Here is a 19,791-nt window from a genome sequence, read left to right as displayed (position 1 = left end):
TGAATACAGACTTCCCAATTCAGAGCTGACCACGAGGAAACAGAGCAAAGTACCAATTTCAGAAGGCCAAGCACATAGCTCCTAAGATCACATGTGGCCAGAACCTAAGGTGTCACTGAATACCTGAGGACCCCCTGAGTCTGCCCAGAAGCTGCAGGCAGAGGATGAGCAAAGCTCAGAGAGGGCCCACACAGAGTCACCCCCTCACCTGCAGCACGACGTTGACAGCCATGGCTTTAAAGGAGTAGGGGGTGGAGGAGATGCCAAAAGCCACGAACAGGGCAACAGCCAAGGTCACAATGTTGGTCATGATCTCCAGCCTCAACGCCATCCATCGCGTGGAAGATAGAAACAACAGCAGGTAGTTATTCTGCGCATCAGTCAGCCTCTTAAACCTGAGAAGGAAAGCACAGACTAAGAACCATGTGTTTGTCTGACCTAGGGTCTCCCCGGGTCAGGGTAGATACCGGCTGCTTCCTCCAGCATCCAGTTCCCCACTCCCAGCAGCAGGGCCTGATTTTTCTTTGGAGAGTTCCTCCCTACCCCTTTCTCAGCCATGAATTTGGGTGAAGTTGACCTGACTCCTAACTCAGATTGAGGAGTAGGCTCTGCTGATAAGGCCCATCCTCAGCACATGCTCCTCGCCTAACCTCTGTGACTCACTCAGGGATGGGTGAGTTACCCTAAATTGGCCACAGAGAGTGAATAAACGCCAGCACATGTGAGTGAGTGTGGGCGTGATTCCTTTCAGTGGGACGATGGGAGATCTGAAACTACCATTCTGCTACTAGGAGGGGAGCCTGGAGCCGCCAGAGGGTCTCTGGGAGCTTAAAGGTAAAATAACACCGTGGAAGGCAGAGCAGTAAAACTGAGACACCCAGGGAGCATTAGCTGAGTCTCTGGATTAAGCCTCACTTTAAGCAAGTCCTCCTCCCCAGCCTTTTGTTATGAAAATTTTTATAAGTACCAGGAGATTGAAAGCTTGATTTAATTAACATCTGTATACCCTCTAATGAAAATTTTTTAAAGTACCAAGAAATTAAAAAGTTGATTCCATGAACATCTGTATACCCTCTACCTAATTTAGCAATTGTTACTATTTTGCCATATTTAAGTCATATTTTTAAGCTAGTTTGCATTAGTTTTTTCTGTCACTTCCAACCAATAGAGACCTACCAATTTCCAATTTTCACATACCACCATCACAGTTTTCCATGTCAATCACAACCTATACTGTTATTTGATTAGTATTCTTATTTTACTTGCTTTGTTTGAGAATGTATATTAAAAGAAACTTTAATCACAACCCTATATTATATAAATAATGGGTTCGATATGTTAGTTGCATTTTTTCTAAAGTACATTCAAATAAACCTTTGATTATTGAAATTAAATATTCATTTACACATCAACTAAAACCATCTTACCATCTGAGTGGGCTATCACCCCAGCACAGTGGCCCTTCTGACTCACTCTGTCCATACCCTCTGAACCTTTGCATAAGACATTCCAAATTCTGTCCACCTTACCTTTCTATACTGATTGAGTCACCTCCACCTTGAGGCCTTCCCAGATTAAACACAACAGACCCTGGTCACTCTGTGGCCCCTGCGCTCAAGCCACCTTGCTATCCTTCAAACCTACTTTCCCCATCTCATGGTCTTTGCATTTACTGTCCCCTCTGCCTGGAGAGCTCCCACCCACATATTTCCATAGCTCAACCCACACTTCATCTCAGCGTCCTTTTCTCTGAGACCTTCCTCAACAACAGCTCCAATCCCTCCAGTCTCTCTTCATCTGCTTATCTTAGTATATACCTTGGGGCAGGGTTCTCAGTGTGGGCTGAACGAATGCACCGCTCCAGGATCCCCTCAGTCCTAGAGTCTGCACAGACCTTGAGTGGTCTATAATGCCACTGAGAGAGCAGGTGCCACAGTTCATCCAATATTCCAGCTCACTGAGCACATACCGTCTCCCAAATGTGTGCCCAAGTCCTACCCAGGCTTCAAGGCCAGCGCAGATGCCATGCCACCTCCTCCCGAAAGCCTTCTCTGATTCCCCCAGGCCACGTCCTTCCCCTCTGAACTCCCAAGCAGTTTATTTGCCCCTCTCTTATGCCACCTAGCTTCTTCAATCATGTATAATTACAAAAACATGTGCCTGTTTCTCTCTTTTTTTTTTCCACCAGACTATGAACTTCTTGTAGGTGAAGACCGTTCTTGATTATTCTCTACAAACAGATAAGTTCATGTTACACCATTAAACCTCAACAACAATCATAGGACTTGTTTGTTTGTTTGTTTGTTTGTTTCAACATTTAGGAGGCAAATCTATGGCACGAGTAGTGAAGGAAGTTCTATTATTTAGAAAGCTATCGTTCCTCATTATTTTGTTAAGGATAGATATTTGTTTGGAAGTGAAAGAAATAACATAATGCAAGATGTGTTTGCACAGTAATGCACCTTATCATTAAATGTATGTATACATATGTCCATACATATATATACAATATATACAAGGTCTTTAAAGTTTACGAACATTTTTCCTATCACTTACATTTTTCATTCTTATAAATGAAAGAATGGTTCAGCAGGTTCTGGGAGGCTCAGAGAAATAAGCCCATCGAACAATGTGCTCTCTGATGCTTTTGAAGATGATGCCATTCCCAGACGCTCCATTCTTTCCCTGCTCCCCACCACCCCTGTGGTTCCATCATTCTCAAATGGCAGCAGAAGGACTCACTGGCTGATGAAGTCTTCAGTTTTTCCATAGACGTGGATGGAGCTCAGGCCTTGCAGAGAATTGAGGATATGGGAGAATAAAGGAGACCGGCTATAGTTCTCCAGTCTCTTGAACACACCAATGGCCTTCTTGAACATCCTGCATGGACAGTGGAGGTAAGGGACCTGGACCGTCCACCTCTGGGACCATCTAGTCTGGGTTGGTCCCAGCCTTGCTCCCCAAGTCACAAGCAAAAAGAACCTACTCACATACAATAAACGAAGCAAATAACCATGATTATGGCTCCCATTAACAGGATATATGGAGACAGCACACTGACAATCAACAGGACGGCGATCACCATTAAGGACAGGAGCAGAAACTGCTCTGAAAGGATGGGCAAGAGCTGGTCCAGCTCTTCCAAGTCCCCTGCGAAGCAGTTCAAGAGCCGGCCTATTGGGATGGTGTCAAAGAAACTCATGGGGCAGCGGAAAACCTGCAGGGACAAAATCAACGCGGACCATGAGAGAAGCCGCAGGCCCTCCCCAAGACTGGATGAAGATGCCTGTTACCCTCGACTCTAAAGAGCCACGGATCCCAGGGGCCTCCAGGGCAGGCAATGTAGAGCAGTGGTTTAGAAGCACGGATGGGCTCCACGGCTACCTGACTCCTCCACCTACTGCTGTCTGACCTCGGGCAAGTACTGAGCTCCTCTGAGTCTCAAGGTCCTCGTTAGTGAAATGGGGATGAAAACGATGCTTCATAGAGTTGTAGTGAGGATCACACAACTCCTCAAATATGCTAAACACTGAAGTGTATAATTTAAAAGGGTGAATGTATGGTATATGAATTATATCCTGTAAAGCTATTAGAGAGAGAGAGAATACATTAAAAATGCTCAGAGCAGTGCCTGCCCCTGAGGTAGGAGGTGAGACTTGACTGTGGAGGCGGGGTTTGAACGCCAGACCAAATTCAGGACCAGCTAAAACAGGGGTGGGGTGGAAGCCACTTTCCATAAGACAGGCCCACCAGTGTGTCATGTCAGTTTACCACTGCCATGGCAACACCCAGGAGTTACCACCGCTTTCTGGGTCATCAATGACTTGATGACTTGGAAGTTGCCACCCTTTTCCTAGAAACTTCTGTATAAACTGTCCCTTAATCTACATGTAATTAAAAGTAGGTATAAATATGACCGCAAACCTGCCCTGAGCTGCAGCTCTCAGCACACTGCCTACGGGGTAGCCCTGCTCTGCAGGGTCAGTCACAGAGCTGCAACACTGCCAGAACTGCAACACTGACATTTCAGTAAAGCTGTTTTCTTCTGCCCTACCACTGGCTTGCCCTTGAATTCTTTCCTGGGCAAAGCCAAGAACCCTCATGGACTAAGCCCCAATCTGGGGTTTGCCTGCCCTGCATCACCCCCAGTAGGGCATTCTACCAATACCAGCTCTTATTATTTCCTACAGATGGGACCATTTTCACTCAGGACTGCCAAAGATTAGGAGCAGCAATCCTACTGGGTTGCACACGATTTGGACCCTTGGATCAAATTTAGCCATAACTGACCCCTTCTTGAAGGTGGCACCTCCAAGTTGGTCTCTAACAGCCAGTGGCCATGAGGCCTTCTGGAGATCAAAGGACATTTCAAACCACAAGGTAGGCTCTAACAAAAGCATTTAGTTTGGTGTCCTTGTTTTGCAGATGAGGAAACTGAAGATTGCAGAAGAGGAAGTGGCTCTGTAACTTACTCATTACCCAAGTGGTTAATGGCAAAACCATGATCCAATTAGGCCTTCTGAGGCTTCCCCAAGCCTGGCACAGTCACTCTTCACAGAAGGCAATTTCTTAAAGGTTCATGGCACTGACCAAATGACCACCTACATTTCCCCATGTACTTCTCAAGCTATAATGCAAGAAGTAGAAATGAATAGAAGCCAATGGCATCTATTAAAGCCAAACTCACAGAAAGAGGAGGGAAGGACATTCTGACTGTTACTAAGTGTAATTATTTGAGCCATGAAGTGTTCTCTGTAGCTGCTCTCATCGCAAATGCATGGATACTGCTGACCAAGTGTAGTTCTCATGTATGTTTGCTTTCTAGCTGGTGGGGTAGTGAGGGTTGGAGGGGGCAGATTTAAAGCCTCCTTGCTTTTTCTGCCTCTAAAATGCCTTCAATTTTATTTCCAGAATGTTTTGTTAAATACTTGAGCTAAAGCAGTCAGAATTGTCATGATCACTCAGAGGAATCAAAGGGCAAAAGGGTCACCCCTTCAAGGACTCTGAGCACGCCTTGCAGGTGAGGGGCATGGCGGGGTTGTGGAGGAGACAGGAGCGGATGTCAGCTCCACTGTGGGTGAGGAAGATGCATCTGTGGAAGCCCAGCACTACTTTGGATTAGGGACCAATGGTGGTGACAAAGGGAAAAGGGTTTCAGTTTCTGATTGTCTTCTAAGTATCAAAATGATCTGGGGTTGTTCTTGTTTGTTCATTTTTGCTTCATTTTTTTTCTGTTGTGCTTGCAGTTGAGCGAAATTTTTCAGATTTGTCCTCTACTTGTGATTCTTTAAAACTACAAAGACAAATTTAAAGTTTAAAAAGCCACGAAAAGGATGGGAAAAAGGAAAATATTTTAAATACGAAACACGTTTTCATGGAAAGAAACTTGAACATTTCTCAAAATTAAAATACAAAATGTCATTTAGAGGCATGGGCACTGGATATTTCTAGAATCTTGGAATGTGCTGTCAAAAGAAACTCAGATAACACCTTGAGGGCCAAGGGCCACCCCCAGAAGCCGGGTGGGAAAGTGTCGGGCCTCAGGTAGAATTTCCCCCTCCTGCTTTCTGGTTCTGCCAAGCTTTACCTGAGAGGTGGGGAAAAGCTTTGTCTCACACTGCCAAAGTTGAAACACTTGATGGCAATGCAATTTGCGTTCAGTCTACAAGGAACGATGGGCCGCTCCTCACCTCCCGCATCTCCAAGTCAAAACCCCCACTCCCACCTCTGAGATTAGCCTTCCAGAACTCCATTCGCCTCCCAGAAGTGCTCTACTTTTGTTCACCTTCAGTCTCCTGGTCTTGAGCTGGCTAAATCTGATTCTTCCTTCAAGGAGTGAAGTCCCCAAGAAGGCTTTCTGGACTCTCCCCACTTTCTTCCCCTGCCCTCAAGCTAAGACAAGGTGCCTCTTATGTTCTCATGGCCCTGTGTTTCCCATCCCGTGATGAACTTTACATATCTACAACAATGGCCTGTTTTCTTGTCCATCTCCCCCATTAGACTATACAACCATGATGGCCCAAACCCTACCTGCACTGTGCATTCTCTAATGTAAGCCCCATGCCCACTGCAGAACCTGGCACATAGTAACACTTAGTGAGAGAGAGGAATGACATTTCCAAGAAGCAGTGTGATACCATAGGCAATTCGTTTTTTTTTTTTTTTTTTTTTTTTTAATGAGATAGGGTCTCACTGTCTCCCAGGCTGGAGTGCAGTGGCATAATCTCAGCTCACTGCCACCTCCACCTCCCTGGCTCAAGTGATCCTCCTTGATCCTCAGTCCCCCAAGTAGCTGGGACTACAGGCACAAGCCCCCATGTCCGGCTAATTTTTATATCTTTGGTAGAGACAAGATTTTGCCATGTTGCCCAGGCTGGTCTTGAACTCCTGAGCTCAAGCAATCCACTCACCTCAGGCCTCCCAAAATGCTGGGATTCCAGGTGTGAGCTACCGCGCCCAGCTGGCAATTCAGTATTCTAACCAAACACATATTCCAACTTTAACATATGTGAGATTTCAGTTTCCTCATATGTAAAATGAGGATAATATCCACTTCAAAGAGAACTCAGGGCAATCATAAGCAACTCTGTATACGACCATGCTCAGCCAGTGGAGGCCAGCGTCGCTGTGGCCCTCCATCAGGGGACACGGAGCTCTTAGAACCAGACTTCCAGCAGGAAAGCTCCGCTGCCCCTTCGTCACTCCTTTCTCACCAAGTGGCCTGGTTCACCCAGCTGCAACTACATTTTAGAAAAGGCAAAGCTATGAAGAGAGTAAAAAAGATCAGTGGTTGCCGGGAGTTTGAGAGTAGGGAGGGAGAGATGAATAGGTGGGACACAGGGTTTTGTTTATGGCAGGGGAACTATTCTGTACCATGGATGCATGTCATTATACATTTTTCAAAACCCATAGAATGCACAGCACAAAGAATGCACCATAAGGTGAACTATGGACATTCGTTAATAATAATAATTAATAATGTATCAATATTGACTCATCAATTGTAACAAATGTCCCACGTTAATGCAAGATGTTAAGAATAAGAGAAATGGGCCAGGTGCAGTGACTCACAACTGTAATCCCAGCACTTTAGGAGGCTGAGATGGGCAGATGGCTTGAGCCCAGGAGTTCAAGACCAGCCTGCGCAACGTGGCAAGACCTGTCTCTACAAAAATACAAAAATTAGCCAGGCCTGGTGGTGTGCGCCTGTGGTCCCAGCTACTCGGAGGTTAAGGTAGGGAGGACTGCTTCAGCCCAGGAGGTCGAGGCTGCAGTAAGCTGTGATCACACCACTGCACTCCAGCCTAGGTGATAGGCAGGTATATAAGAACTCTCTGTACTTTCATCTCAATTTTTCTGTAAACCAAAAGTGCTCAAAAAATAAAGTTGGCTTGGTTCCAAGTCTTTGCTATCGTGAATAGTGCCACAATAAACATACGTGTGCATACATGTGCATGTATCTTTATAGCAGCATGATTTATAATCCTGAAGCTGGAAAGCATCATTCTCAGCAAATTATTGCAAGGACAAAAAACCAAACACCGCATGTTCTCACTCATAGGTGGGAATTGAACAATGAGAACACAAGGACACAGGAAGGGGAACAGCACACACCAGGGCCTGTTGTGGGGTGGGGGGAGGGAGGAGGGATAGCATTAGGAGATATACCTAATGTTAAATAACGAGTTACTGGGTGCAGCACACCAACATGGCCCATGTATACATATGTAACTAACCTGCATGTGCACATGTACCCTAAAACTTAAAGTATAATAAAAAATAATAATAATAAAATAAAGTTGGCTGGGCATGGTGGCTCACACCTGTGATTCTGGCTACTTAAGAGGCCAATGTGGGAGGATTGCATTAGCCCAGGATTTTGAGACCAGCCTGGGCAACAGAGCAAGACCCCATCTTTACAGATAAATAAATAATTAAAGTCTACTAATTAAAAAAAAAATAGGCCGGGTGTGCTGGCTCATGCCTGTAATCCCAGCACTTTGTGGGGCCGAGGTGGATGGATCACTGGAACCCAGGAGTTTGAGACCACCTTGGGCAACGTGGTGAAACCCAGTCTCTACAAAAAATACAAAAATTAGTCAGATCTAGTAGCATGTGCCTGTACTCCCAGCCACTTGGGAGGCTGAGGCAGGAGGATCACTTCAGCCTGGAAGGCGGAGGTTGCCGTGAGTGGAGATTGTGCCACTGCACTCCAGCCTGGGCTACAGAGCTCTAAAAAATAAAAAAATAAAAATGAAGCTGGGCAAGTTCAGAGATCAGCCTTCGGCCCTGCCCAGCACCCAGGCCCATACCTTGTTGAAGAGCTTGTTGTGCAGGGCCGTGGATGCCTTCCTCGTGACCTTGGTGAAAATCCCTGAGGAGCAGACCCCCACACAGATGAGGAGCAGGGCGTTGAGCCCGTACACCAGCTGGTAGAAGGACAGTTGAGGATTGTCTGCCATGTTGCCCAGGTCTGCTGTGGTTCCATTGCTCTCTCGGCTGCTATTGGTCTTCAAGAAAGAACAGGGAGTCAGACTGCAGGTGTCCAGGGGGAAATTCAGTGGCAGGGAAAGCCTTCTCCCTGGGGACACATGAGACTCCGGGGCTGGTAGAAGGTGAAGCTGTTTGCCCAAACCTCCCTGCTCAGCGCTTAGTTACTCTCTTTTGCTCTTCATTCCCACTGCCCTGCCCTGCATCAGGCCCTCAGAGTCTGCCCCGTGGACACTGCAGCAGCTGGGCCCTTGTGCACGCTCTGCCGCGATGCAGCGAGAAGCTTGGGAACGTGATTTCCCAGAACTTCTGCCAGCATGGTTTCAGGTTAGATTCTGCCAAGGAGAGGCACCCACAGGGAAACAGAAAGGTGGACGAGGAGAAGCCAGCATGCTCAGTGGCAACTGTGGGCAGGAGCGTGGGGTGTGGGGCTTTTCCAGAGGCTGGAAGGCATCCTGGGAATCACCCACTTCAGTTCAGCTGAGATCCCTGATGGCCAATTCCCCTCCAATGGTTGACTGAGCCTCTAATTCCCTATATTAAATCCTTGGAAGCTCTAAATACTTAGAGTGGCTTCTGCGCTCCTGACCCAAACCTCCTGGTACACGATCCAGAAATTAACCATGTGGAGCACTGTGGGAAAAGCATGGCTTCGATTCAAAGCACCAAGTTCAAGTCCCGGCCCTGTCCTGTCCTAGGGCAGGTTCTTCATCCTCTCTAGGCACAGGGTCCCCTTGGGAAAATGGAGACAGTGGAACCTTCCTCTGAATGTGGGTGGGGAGATTAGTGAAATAACTTGACACAGTGTGGCCCGTGGTGGCTCCCAGCTCACAAGACCAGAAGTATATTTTAAATAAACCACAGTATGGAGGCCAGCCTGGAGCTAAAGGAGACAGTTACTGCAGTGGAATGCAAAGATTCTTGGGGCACTGTCTGGGGATATAAATCTCTTGGTTTTCCAGTGAGACTGCACAGGCGACCACCCATTCTACAAAGGCCTGTGCCGGGGGAACCCCAGAGTCCTGGCTCCCCACGGTTCTCTCTGGAACACCAGCTCTGGGCTTGTCATGTGGGTCCCAAGCCATGCTCTGGCTCTTCTGGTCTCAAGGAGCAAGAAGTCACCCCACCTCACTCAAGCCCATAGAAACACAGCCCACCCACCTCACAGCACTCACCCCTGAGCCCTGCTCCAACCAGTAGCTCAGCCACCAGAAGCTGAAGATGGTGAAGAAGACGATCAGCACCATGAAGAAGAAAACTATGCAAGCGACCATGTAACCTGGGAGGGAGACAGTGGTGATGTGCAAGTGCCACAAACAGGTGCGAGGCAACGGCTGACTCAGCTGCTCGGCCATCTCTGTCTTTGAGTGCTTGGAAACCCTTGAGCCCCACCCACTGTGGACGCCTTGGAGGAATGGGAAGAGCTGGGTTCCAATGCCAGAGAGACCTGGGTTCAAATCCTGGCTCCACCACTTCCAAACCGTGTGACCTTGGATAAGGTACCAAATGTCAGCAACATGCCACTTCTTTACCTATGAAACAGTGATAACCTTACCAGCTTCAGAGCCATGCCGAAGATGATATGAGATAACGTGCGTCAAGCACTCAGCCCAGTGCCTGGCACAGGGCAGTGTTCTAGAGAAGTTAGTTCACCTTATGCAGGTCCTGCAGGTTCAGTTTTATAAATAATAATAACAGTTACCTTTTATGTGGTATGTACTATTATGTGCTATTTGCCAGGAATAGTACTAAATGTATGCATTATTTCTGAATTAGAAATTCCTATCCCCATTTTCAATAGTGCTATTGTGTGAATGTATGTGTCTCTCCAAAATTCATATGTTGAAACCAAATTCCCAAGGTGATGGTATTAGAAAGTGAGGCCTCTAGGAGATGACGACCATGAGGATGGAGCCCTCATGAGTGGCATTAATGCCCTTAAGAAAGAGGCTTCAGAGAGCTGCCTTCCTGGTTTTTTGCCCCTTTCACCATGTGAGGATACAATATTTATCCCCTCCAGGGATGGAGGATGCAGCGTTCAAGGCACCATCTTGGAAGTAGATACTGGGCCCTCACCAGACAACAAACTTGCCAGCACCTTGATCTTGGACTTCCAAGCCTCCAGAACAGTGAGAAATAAATTTCTGTTCTTTATAACCTACCCAGTCTAATATATGTTGTTACAGCAGCACAAATAGGCTAATAAAATGAGGAAACTGAATCTGAGAGGGGAATTCCCTTGCCCAAACTCACAGAGTTGGTGAGTGGCAGAGCTGGGATTTGAAGCAGTTAAGGGCAGGAAAAGGGAGGGTACACTCCTTGGGGCACTGCCTCCTGCTCTAGCACTCCTCTCATCTATTCATGCTCACATGTCCCGTGCCCACAGTCTTTTCCCAAATTCTATCCTTCCTTCAAGGGCTATCTCTTCTTTGATGAGATTGGAGATTCCCTGGCCGCAGAGATCTCTCTTACCATCTGATGGAAGCAATGTCTTAATTCTCCAGCTAGATTCCAGGGTTGGTTCTTAGATGACTTTATACCCCCTCCCCTCTACAGCTTGGCACAGTGCCTGGAACACAGTAGGCACTTTGTAAATACAGATCAATGTATGCTGCTAGATCCATTCATGCATTTCACAAGCATTTGCTGTTTCCTGCTCTGTCTGGGCAGGCCCTGGGTTACTCCTTGCAGGATACCCATAGTGGACGGGGTGGGGACGGCATTCTGTGTACACAGCCTACCTCTTCCTCCCCCAGGCATGCAGACAGGAGACATCTTACACAAGGGTCAGCTTCCAAAGTAAACGATGAGTAAAAAGTTTCATGGAGTAAAAATTACTCTCAAAAATCTCTTAAATTACTTGATAAGTACAGCACCATATACTGAGTTTTGTGTTTACAACATTGTACAGTAAATATACATGATGATATATACCATTTAATACGGCAGTAGCTTTGAACTTCTAATTGCCCTCTGCCTGCCTTAAGAAATAAAAATTAAGAAATTTTAAATCACACCAAAATAAAAGTCCCACCACTGTGACCTTTTGTGATGTGGCCGCTATTTTCTCTCCGATTCTATTTCATGTCTTTCAGTGCTGCTCATGATAAACTCAGCCGATTGTAAAACCCGCTAAGGGAGCAGAGCCCAGAGTTTGAAAAACACTGAAATAATGAGGCAGGAGCACTTTGGGTGGCTGAGATGGGAGGATTGCTTGAGGCCAGGACCCAAGACCAGCCTGGTCAACACAGCAAGACCCCATGTCTATTCTATGTTTTTTTAATTAAAAAATAGAAAAACACTGAAATAATGAGTATACATGAAAATATAACTTCCAACCTTGGCTTTGGTGGTAGAGTTGCTATAACTGAGTAGAGTTTGGTTTTGCAAGTTAGGCCAATAAATACTATGGCTCCTCTGGACCTCTCTACTTCACATGACCTCACATGTTCCAATCTGACCCAGTGTCAGGGATAGGGCTGCTCCAAGAGAGAGCCCTGGGCTGGCGTGGGGACCGTACCTCCAGCTGCCTGGATGTAGTGGTGGTAGACCCTCCACCTCAAGGAGCCTTCTTCCATCTCCTCCTCCTGTGTGAGCTGATGCTCCGGCACTGGGTCAGGGTAGAAGAAGAGAAAAATGGTATGCCTGCCAATCACATGATCTGCTTCCTTCTGTCTCTGGCTTTGATCCTGTGCCAGCTTTTCACTTTCCAGCTTCAGTGCCCCACCTATGTCTAAGGTTTTTCATGGAAGACTCTACTGAAAGAAACCTTTGTCCTGGGCTCCAGAGCCTGGAAAGGGATCCATCCTTAGCCATTTAATAAACTATGGAGGGACTGGGGGGTCTCACGTGTGTGATGGGCTGAGAGAAACGCAGGAAAGAACGAAGAAAACCACCTGCGACCAGAAAACCTAGGTTTCAGAACTGTCACTATGACACTGTGCAACATCAGGCAAATCACTTAACCCTTCTGTTTCCTTGTCCAAGAAAATGGAAAGTCGAGAGGTTTGCGAAGATGCCCTGCAGCCATACACTTCTGAGACAATGCTTCACAAAACAGCCCTGACACCAGCTCAGGTGGACTCTTGGCCTTGAGCTTGGCCTGAAGACCAGTACCTGGAGATGCCCATAGATGCTTCTGATGATAATCATAACAACAACCATCATGACAGTGACTGTCTGCTGCTGCTGCCTGCTATTCTCCCTTCTAATAACGACACCCCAATATTTCCTGGGGAAGGGTGCTCTTTTTCTGGAATTTTAATCCTGAGGGAAATTACACCAGGATGGAAATTTTTGGAGTAGGTTTTCTTCAAAAAGACTCAGTTGGTGGCCGGGCGCGGTGGCTCATGCCTATAATCCCAGCACTTTGGGAGGCCGAGGTGGGTGGATCACTTGAGGTCAGGAGTTTGAGACCATCCTAGGCAACATGGTGAAACCCGGTCTCTACTAAAAATACAAAAATTAGCTGGTGTGGTGGTGTGTGCTTGTAGTCCTAGCTACTTGGGAGGCTGAGGTACGAGAATCACTTGAACCTGGGAGGCAGAGGTTGAAGTGAGCCAAGATCGAGCCACTGTATTCCTGCCTGGGCAACAGAGCAAGACTCTGTCTAAAAAAAAAGACTCGGGCCGGGTGCGGTGGCTCACGCTTGTAATCCCAGCACTTTGGGAGGCCGAGGCGGGCGGATCACGAGGTCAGGAGATCGAGACCACGGTGAAACCCCGTCTCTACTAAAAATACAAAAAATTAGCTGGGCGTGGTGGCGGGCGCCTGTAGTCCCAGCTACTCGGAGAGGCTGAGGCAGGAGAATGGCGTGAACCCGGGAGGCGGAGCTTGCAGTGAGCCGAGATTGCGCCACTGCACTCCAGCCTGGGCGACAGAGCGAGACTCCGTCTCAAAAAAAAAAAAAAAAACAACAACAAAAAAAGACTCAGCTGGAGACAGGAGCCTACAATATGACGGCACTGTTTAGGGGGCTTCCCTATATATGACCTCATCTAATCTCCACTACAACCCTGTGGAGTTAAGTACCATCATCTCCACCTTTGCCGAGAATTCAGAGAGGTTAAGTTAGATGGCTAAGGTCACACGGCTTTGTAAGCAGCAGAGCTGGGATTCAAATCCAGAACTGTCTTACTTGAAAAACGGAAGTTGCTCCCTTCTACTCTGCCCCAGACAAGAGCAAAGCCATGAGCTTCCAGACATCAGGGGCTAAACCCAATTCATTTCTGATCCCTAATACCTTTGCTCTCAATATTTACTCTCTTGCAATGTGTAATGAATGAATGTCTAGATGCCTGGCCAAGTCTTAAATCTGTGCCACTCAGAGCCAAAGCTACCCCCTATCTTTCCTCTGCTGTACAACCTTAGCTGTGCCCCCCACAACACTCACTTCCTGGATTCTTCAGGCCTCCTGCCCATCAGTCTACACCCCATGGCGCTCAACTACTTGGATTTGGAACCTGTGTATGTAAATGCTTAGGGTCTCAAGATACTGAGGGACATGGCCCAGTCTGGGGTCGAGGAGGAAACACTGGGACCTCTGGAGGACCCAGGCAGGCATGCAGACATTCTTGTCCTGTCTCCCACACCATTACCAGCATTTCCATTGAGAGACTCTTCCAGGGAGGTGGCCAGAGCCTGACTTTCTACCTTTGGCTTCTCTGCTATCTTTGCTGTGTCCTGCAACATGTCCTGGGGAGAGAGCACAGGCCCTGAGTACACGTGCGTCCACTGTGGGCAGTGAGGGCGGTGGGGCAGGACTCACCGATGTGGCTTCTTTGTGCATCTTCTGGATAAGTTGGGCATATTTCCCCTTTTTCTGCATTAACTCACTGTGAGTTCCATTTTCACAGATTTTCCCATTTTCCAACAAAATGATCTGGTCACAAAATTCTAAGTACTGGACAGTCAGAAGAAAGAAAGGCTTCAGTAAGCACATGGAAAGATGTTTGATTTCACTATTCACCAGGAAAATGTAAATTTAAACCATGATAAAATATTATTTCATACCAACAGATGAGCAAACATTTAAAAGTTGGACAACTCCAAGTGTTGGTGATGATCTGAGGTAAAAGGAACTCTCCTTAACTATCAGGAGGATTGTAGATTGGTACAACTACTTTGGAGAACAATTTGACCTATTCAGTAACATGGAAGGTTTTTGAAGAATTATGAACCAACAATTCCTAAAACCCTACCTGAAAAAACTCTCAAACGTGTACAAAGGTACACGTAGAAGGATGTACACTGAAGTATTTTTTTTTGTAAAAGTGAAAAATAAGAAACAACTGTTCATCTTGTAGAAATAAATTCTGGTACATTCAGATATTGGAATGCTATACCAAGCAGAATTAAATAAAGTTATAAGGCTGGGTGCAGTGGCTCATGCCTGTAATTCCAGCACTTTGGGAGGCCAAGGTGGACAGATCACAAGGTCAGGAGTTCAAGACCAGCCTGGCCAACATGGTGAAACCCCGTCTCTACTACATATACAAAAATCAGCCAGGTGTGGTGGCGTGTGCCTGTAGTCCCAGCTACTCGGGAGGCTGAGGCAGAATTGCTTGAACCTGGGAAGTGGAGGCTGCAGTGAGCTGAGATTGTACCATTGCACTCCAGCCTGGGCAACAGAGTCAGACTCTGCCTCAAAAAAAAAAAAAAAAAAAAAAAAAAATATATATATATATATATACACATATATACATGTATATAAAGTTACAAGTATCAACACGGAAGATCTCAAAAAACATAATGTTGAGGGAAAAAAGGAAATTACCAAAGGGAACAGAAAGTAAAAAATAAATTCTATAAAGTTTAAAAATATGCAAAAGGAATTTCTTCATGTCTAGAGATTCATGCATATGCTGTAGAAGTATGAAGACATGCATGGAAACAATAAACAACAAAGTCAGGAGAGCAGAAAGGGAGAACTGGAACAGAATTGGAGAGTGGAATCAATGTTTTATTGTTTAATCTGGGTGGTAGATACATTGGTTTTTATTAATTATTTTCTAAACCTTGTTTACGTCTTAAATATTTTATACCAAAAAAATAGTAAAGCAAAAATAAGGAGTGAGAGAAAAAGAAACAGAAGAAGAAGGAGGAGAGAAAATAATAAGGCACCGTGGCCAATGCCATCTATGAAAATATTCAAGGGAAAATGACCCAGGAGAAGCAGCACCAGAAGCAGTCATTGCACTGCGGTCATCATCGGTAAGAAAACACACTGAGATGGCTCTCAATCTAAGAATGGGAGACTTGGGGAATTCTTTTCTGAGAGATTGGTTTCTTTTTCTTTTCTTTTCTTTTTTATTGATTGATTGTTTTTTTTTTTTTTTTTTTTTTTTTTTTTTTTTTTTTTTTGAGACAGGGTCTTGTTCTGTTGCCCAGGCTGGAGTGCAGTGGCACTCACAGCTCACTGCAGCCTTGACCTCCAGGGCTCCATCCTCCCGCCTTGGCCTCTCCAGTAGCTGGGACCACAGATGCACCACAATGCCCGGCTAATTTTTAAAATTTTTGTAGAGATGGGAGGTCTCTCTACGTTGCCCAGGCTGGTCTTGAACTCCTGGTCTCAAGCAGTCCTCCTGCCTTGGCCTCCCAAAGTACTGGGATTATAGGCATGAGCCACCATGCCCGGCCTGTTTTCATTTTTTATAACTTGAAAAGCAGGGGTCCATTCAAAAAATTTTGAAGAAAAGGAGACCACAAAATTTGTTCTCAATTTTTACCAGCACAAAAATCTTCTACCAGTCTGTTTGCTTTGTGTGGAAAGCAGAGGAAATCCAAGTTTTTTACAGCCCTCCCCAAATATGGAGGAGTCTAACGTGAGATGAGGACGGCTGCTGGGAGGCTGTTACTGAATCACACTCTGAAATGGCAAAGGCTTGAGGATCTACGTTATTCGTCAATCACAGTCAGAGCCCTGGAGGAGTGCTAACCTGCAGCTGGTGGGTCACCAGGACGACCGTCTTCCCCCTGAGTGTCTTCTTAATGCACTCCTCAAAAATGTGCTTTCCCACGTGGGCATCCACAGCAGACAGGGGGTCGTCCAGCAGGTAGATCTGACGGTCAGAATAGACGGCACGGGCCAGGCTGATCCTCTGTTTCTGCCCCCCAGAGAGGTTGAGGCCCCGCTCCCCAATCTGCAGACAGGCAGTAAAAGGCACCATGTCCAGACAGCGAGCACAGCCAGGTGCACTCAAATGGGTAGACAGATGTAGCAGACAGAACCCCCTCAGTACAGACCAAGATATGCACACACTCCAGGATATCTGATAATTTGGCATTCTGGACTTAAAAATACATATATATCTCACTCATACGTGGGAGCTTAAAAGCTGATCTCGTGGAGGTAGATAGTAGAATGATGGACACCAGAGGCTGGAAAGGATTTTTGGGGGTAGGGAAGGGAGGTGAGAATGAAGAGAGGTTGGCTGATGGATACAAACATCAATAGATAGAAGGAATAAGTTCTAATGTTTGATAGCAGAATAGGGTGACTATAGCTAACAACAATGTATTGTATATTTCAGCAGAGCTAGTAGACAGGAGTTGAAAAGTTCTCAGCACAATAGAAATGATAAATACTCAAGGTGCTGGGTACCCTAAATGCCCTGACCTGATCATTACATATTCTACAGATATAACAAAATAGCACAGGTACCCAAAAAACATGTACAAATATCATGCATCAATAAAAATATTTTTCAAAACGTGGTTAGTAGGGGATGAATAAATTGCTTCTCAATTAATTAAAAATCTTTTAACTCTCCATGTATCCCCTGAATCTAAATTTAAAGATATATGACTTTAAAAAAATTGTAACTCTTACTTAGATACAATTTTTCTAAACCTATCAACTTCTAGGAGGCAAACATTAAACTATTAAAAATTCAGATAATAAAATAAGTCACTCATTCCCAAGTAAGAGCACTGTCTCACATATTATTCTGGTTTTATTTATTTGGTTTTTTGAGACAGGGTCTCCTCTGCTGCCCAGGCTGGAGTGCAGTGGCGCCAGCAATCATGGCTTACTGCGACCTCCGTCTCTCAGTCTCAAGCGATCCTCCCATCTCAGCCTCCTGAGTAGCTGGGACTACAGGCGGTGCCACCACACTTAGCTAATGTTTTTAAACCTTTTTTTTTTGTAGAGATGAGGTCTCACTATATTGCCTAGGCTGGTCTCAAACTCCTGGGCTCAAGCAATTTCTCCCACCTTGGCCTCCCAAGGTGCTGGGGTTACACTGGACCTGGCCTTATTCAGGTTTTTAATCTCCATTGACAGCACCTGTCAACTTGTGGGACTGTTGGCCTGGGTTAGAGGTGTCATCAAAGACTATTTGCACTGTGTGCACCCACTCAACAGACCAGAGCTGCAATGGCTGCAAGGAGCTTTACTGATGCTGGAAGGACCATCTCACACGGCACCTGCTGTGATAGGAGTTGAGGGTGGAAACCCAAGTTACTGAGCATGTTTTGCAGATTAGCACTCCAGGCAGCTGCCAGCTGGCCCATCCCTCCTTCAGACTCGGAGGAAGTGGGAGCTGGAGTGTAAGTCCTAGTTCCTGTTCTATCCTGACTGCTTGAAGTCTCTGTAAAGAAGAATCAGAGTTGAAATGGTGGCAGAGAAACCTCCTGTCCCTGCTGTGCTTCCAGGTCACCACTGTGTGACCTTGGACAACCTGCTTGATCTGGCCAAAGCCCAGTTTCCCCATTCATTCATTTACTTATTCATCAAACACTATTCAATGCCTACTGTGCTCTTACAATAATAGTTAACACTTACTCTAGGCCAGGCACTAGTCAAAACACTTTGTATTAACTCATTTAAACCTCAAAGCAATCCGATCAGGTCAGTACTCTTATTTATGCCATTTTACAGATGAGACCTTGTTCTTCCTATTGAAGAAACAACCTTGAATAAGATCATTGAGCTCTCTGCCATCAAGGATTTATAGTCTCAGCTTTAAAAGAAGAAGAATAGGCTGAGCGCAGTAGCTCATGCCTGTAATCCCAGCACTTTGGGAGGCCGAGCTAGGTAGATCACATGAGGCCAGGAGTTTGAGACTAGCTTGGCTAACATGAAGAAACCCTGTCTCCACTAAAAATGCAAAAATTAGCCGGACCTGCAGGTGCATGCCTGTAATCCCAGCTACTCAGGAGGCTGAGGTATAAGAATCTCTTGAATCTGGGAGGTGGAGGTTGCAGTGAGTTGAGATCGCACCACTGTACTCCAGCCTGGGTGACAGACAGAGAACAAGACTCCCCTTCAAAAAAAAAAAAAAAAGGAGAATAAGAAGAAGAAGAAGAATTAAGAGACTACCCTCCTGAGGTTATTGAGATTATCGTGACTCTCACCTAAGACACTACATTCAAGTCGCTAGAATAGCACCTTGCATGTAGTAAGTGTTCAACAGACTGAGCTATTACTAGACCATTAAAATCAAGAAAGCAATGCCACTTTTTTCTCGGGTGAGGGTCGTATGTGTATTAAGGTGGCTGCAGATGTAAAAGATTGTGAATTATCAGGGAAATGTTACAGTCAGAAATTGCCCCTGCGGGTCATGGCTGATGTTGCACTGGCTGGAGTGGGGCAAGGGCGATGGGGGGTTTCTCATCTTCACGGGGTCTCTGCTCTTGCTTCAGAAGAAGGAGCTTGAGGTCAGCTCTCCACCTCTGTGGGGTAAGGTACCCACTTTCCTTTCCAGGTGCCTCTATAAGCTGAGCCCCAACCTCCCTCAGTGAGGGAAGCTTTGCTCCTCCTGCAGCAGCTGCAGCAAAAACTCCAGCTGCTTTGGGAGGAAGAGCTGGGATCCCTCCCTTCTCTGCCTGGGGAGGCAGCATGAACATAGGAGCACGAACATTACACAGAGAAGGCAGGCTCGCCTCCCTCTCACCTCTGTCATGTCTCCAAAGGGCAGAAGTTCCAGGTCCTGATTCAGGGAGCAGCAGTGGAGCACCTGGAGGTATCTGTGAAGGACAGGGAGCCATAAGGCACAGGGGACCAGCCCTCCCACCCATCACCCTTCCCAGTGTCGAAAGGAATGGTCTTGATTTTCATGCTAAGAAATTTAGGCTTGATGGTGTTTAATGGTATAACACTGAAGGCTTTTTTCATTTCCTTCCCTCTTTCATTTCTTTTAAATTAATACACACTCTTAGTAAATATTTGACCAGAACAAAAAGATGCAATGAAAAGCAGTTCTCTTTCCCATCTTTGACCTTCATTTGCTTTTCTCAAAAGCAGCCACTATTGGCCAGGCATTGTGGCTCACGCCTGTAATCCCAGCACTTTGGGAGGCC

General features: G+C 46.1%; 1 protein-coding gene across 2 annotated transcripts in view; it reads right to left on the bottom strand.

Annotated features, from left to right (window-relative positions):
• LOC129457716 (ATP-binding cassette sub-family C member 11) overlaps positions 1-19,791 on the bottom strand; it is an 80,051-nt gene that overhangs the window by 18,552 nt on the left and 41,708 nt on the right. The window contains exons 14-23 of one of the 2 annotated variants that reach the window (XM_055233171.2): positions 19,386-19,458; positions 16,428-16,631; positions 14,258-14,392; positions 14,082-14,184; positions 12,011-12,100; positions 9,666-9,769; positions 8,313-8,510; positions 2,991-3,217; positions 2,743-2,880; positions 209-395 (exon numbers count right to left, since the gene is read on the bottom strand). In XM_055233171.2, coding sequence (XP_055089146.1) covers positions 209-395; positions 2,743-2,880; positions 2,991-3,217; positions 8,313-8,510; positions 9,666-9,769; positions 12,011-12,100; positions 14,082-14,184; positions 14,258-14,392; positions 16,428-16,631; positions 19,386-19,458 — 1,459 coding nt within the window. The remainder of the gene's footprint in view (positions 1-208; positions 396-2,742; positions 2,881-2,990; positions 3,218-8,312; positions 8,511-9,665; positions 9,770-12,010; positions 12,101-14,081; positions 14,185-14,257; positions 14,393-16,427; positions 16,632-19,385; positions 19,459-19,791) is intronic. The other variant, XM_063611886.1, reaches the window with a different exon arrangement.

This window comes from Symphalangus syndactylus, chromosome 11, assembly GCF_028878055.3.
Source record: "Symphalangus syndactylus isolate Jambi chromosome 11, NHGRI_mSymSyn1-v2.1_pri, whole genome shotgun sequence".
NCBI lineage: Eukaryota > Metazoa > Chordata > Mammalia > Primates > Hylobatidae > Symphalangus > Symphalangus syndactylus.
The sequence above is the reverse complement of the archived record's forward strand: the minus strand, read 5'-3'. Positions and strand labels throughout refer to the sequence as shown.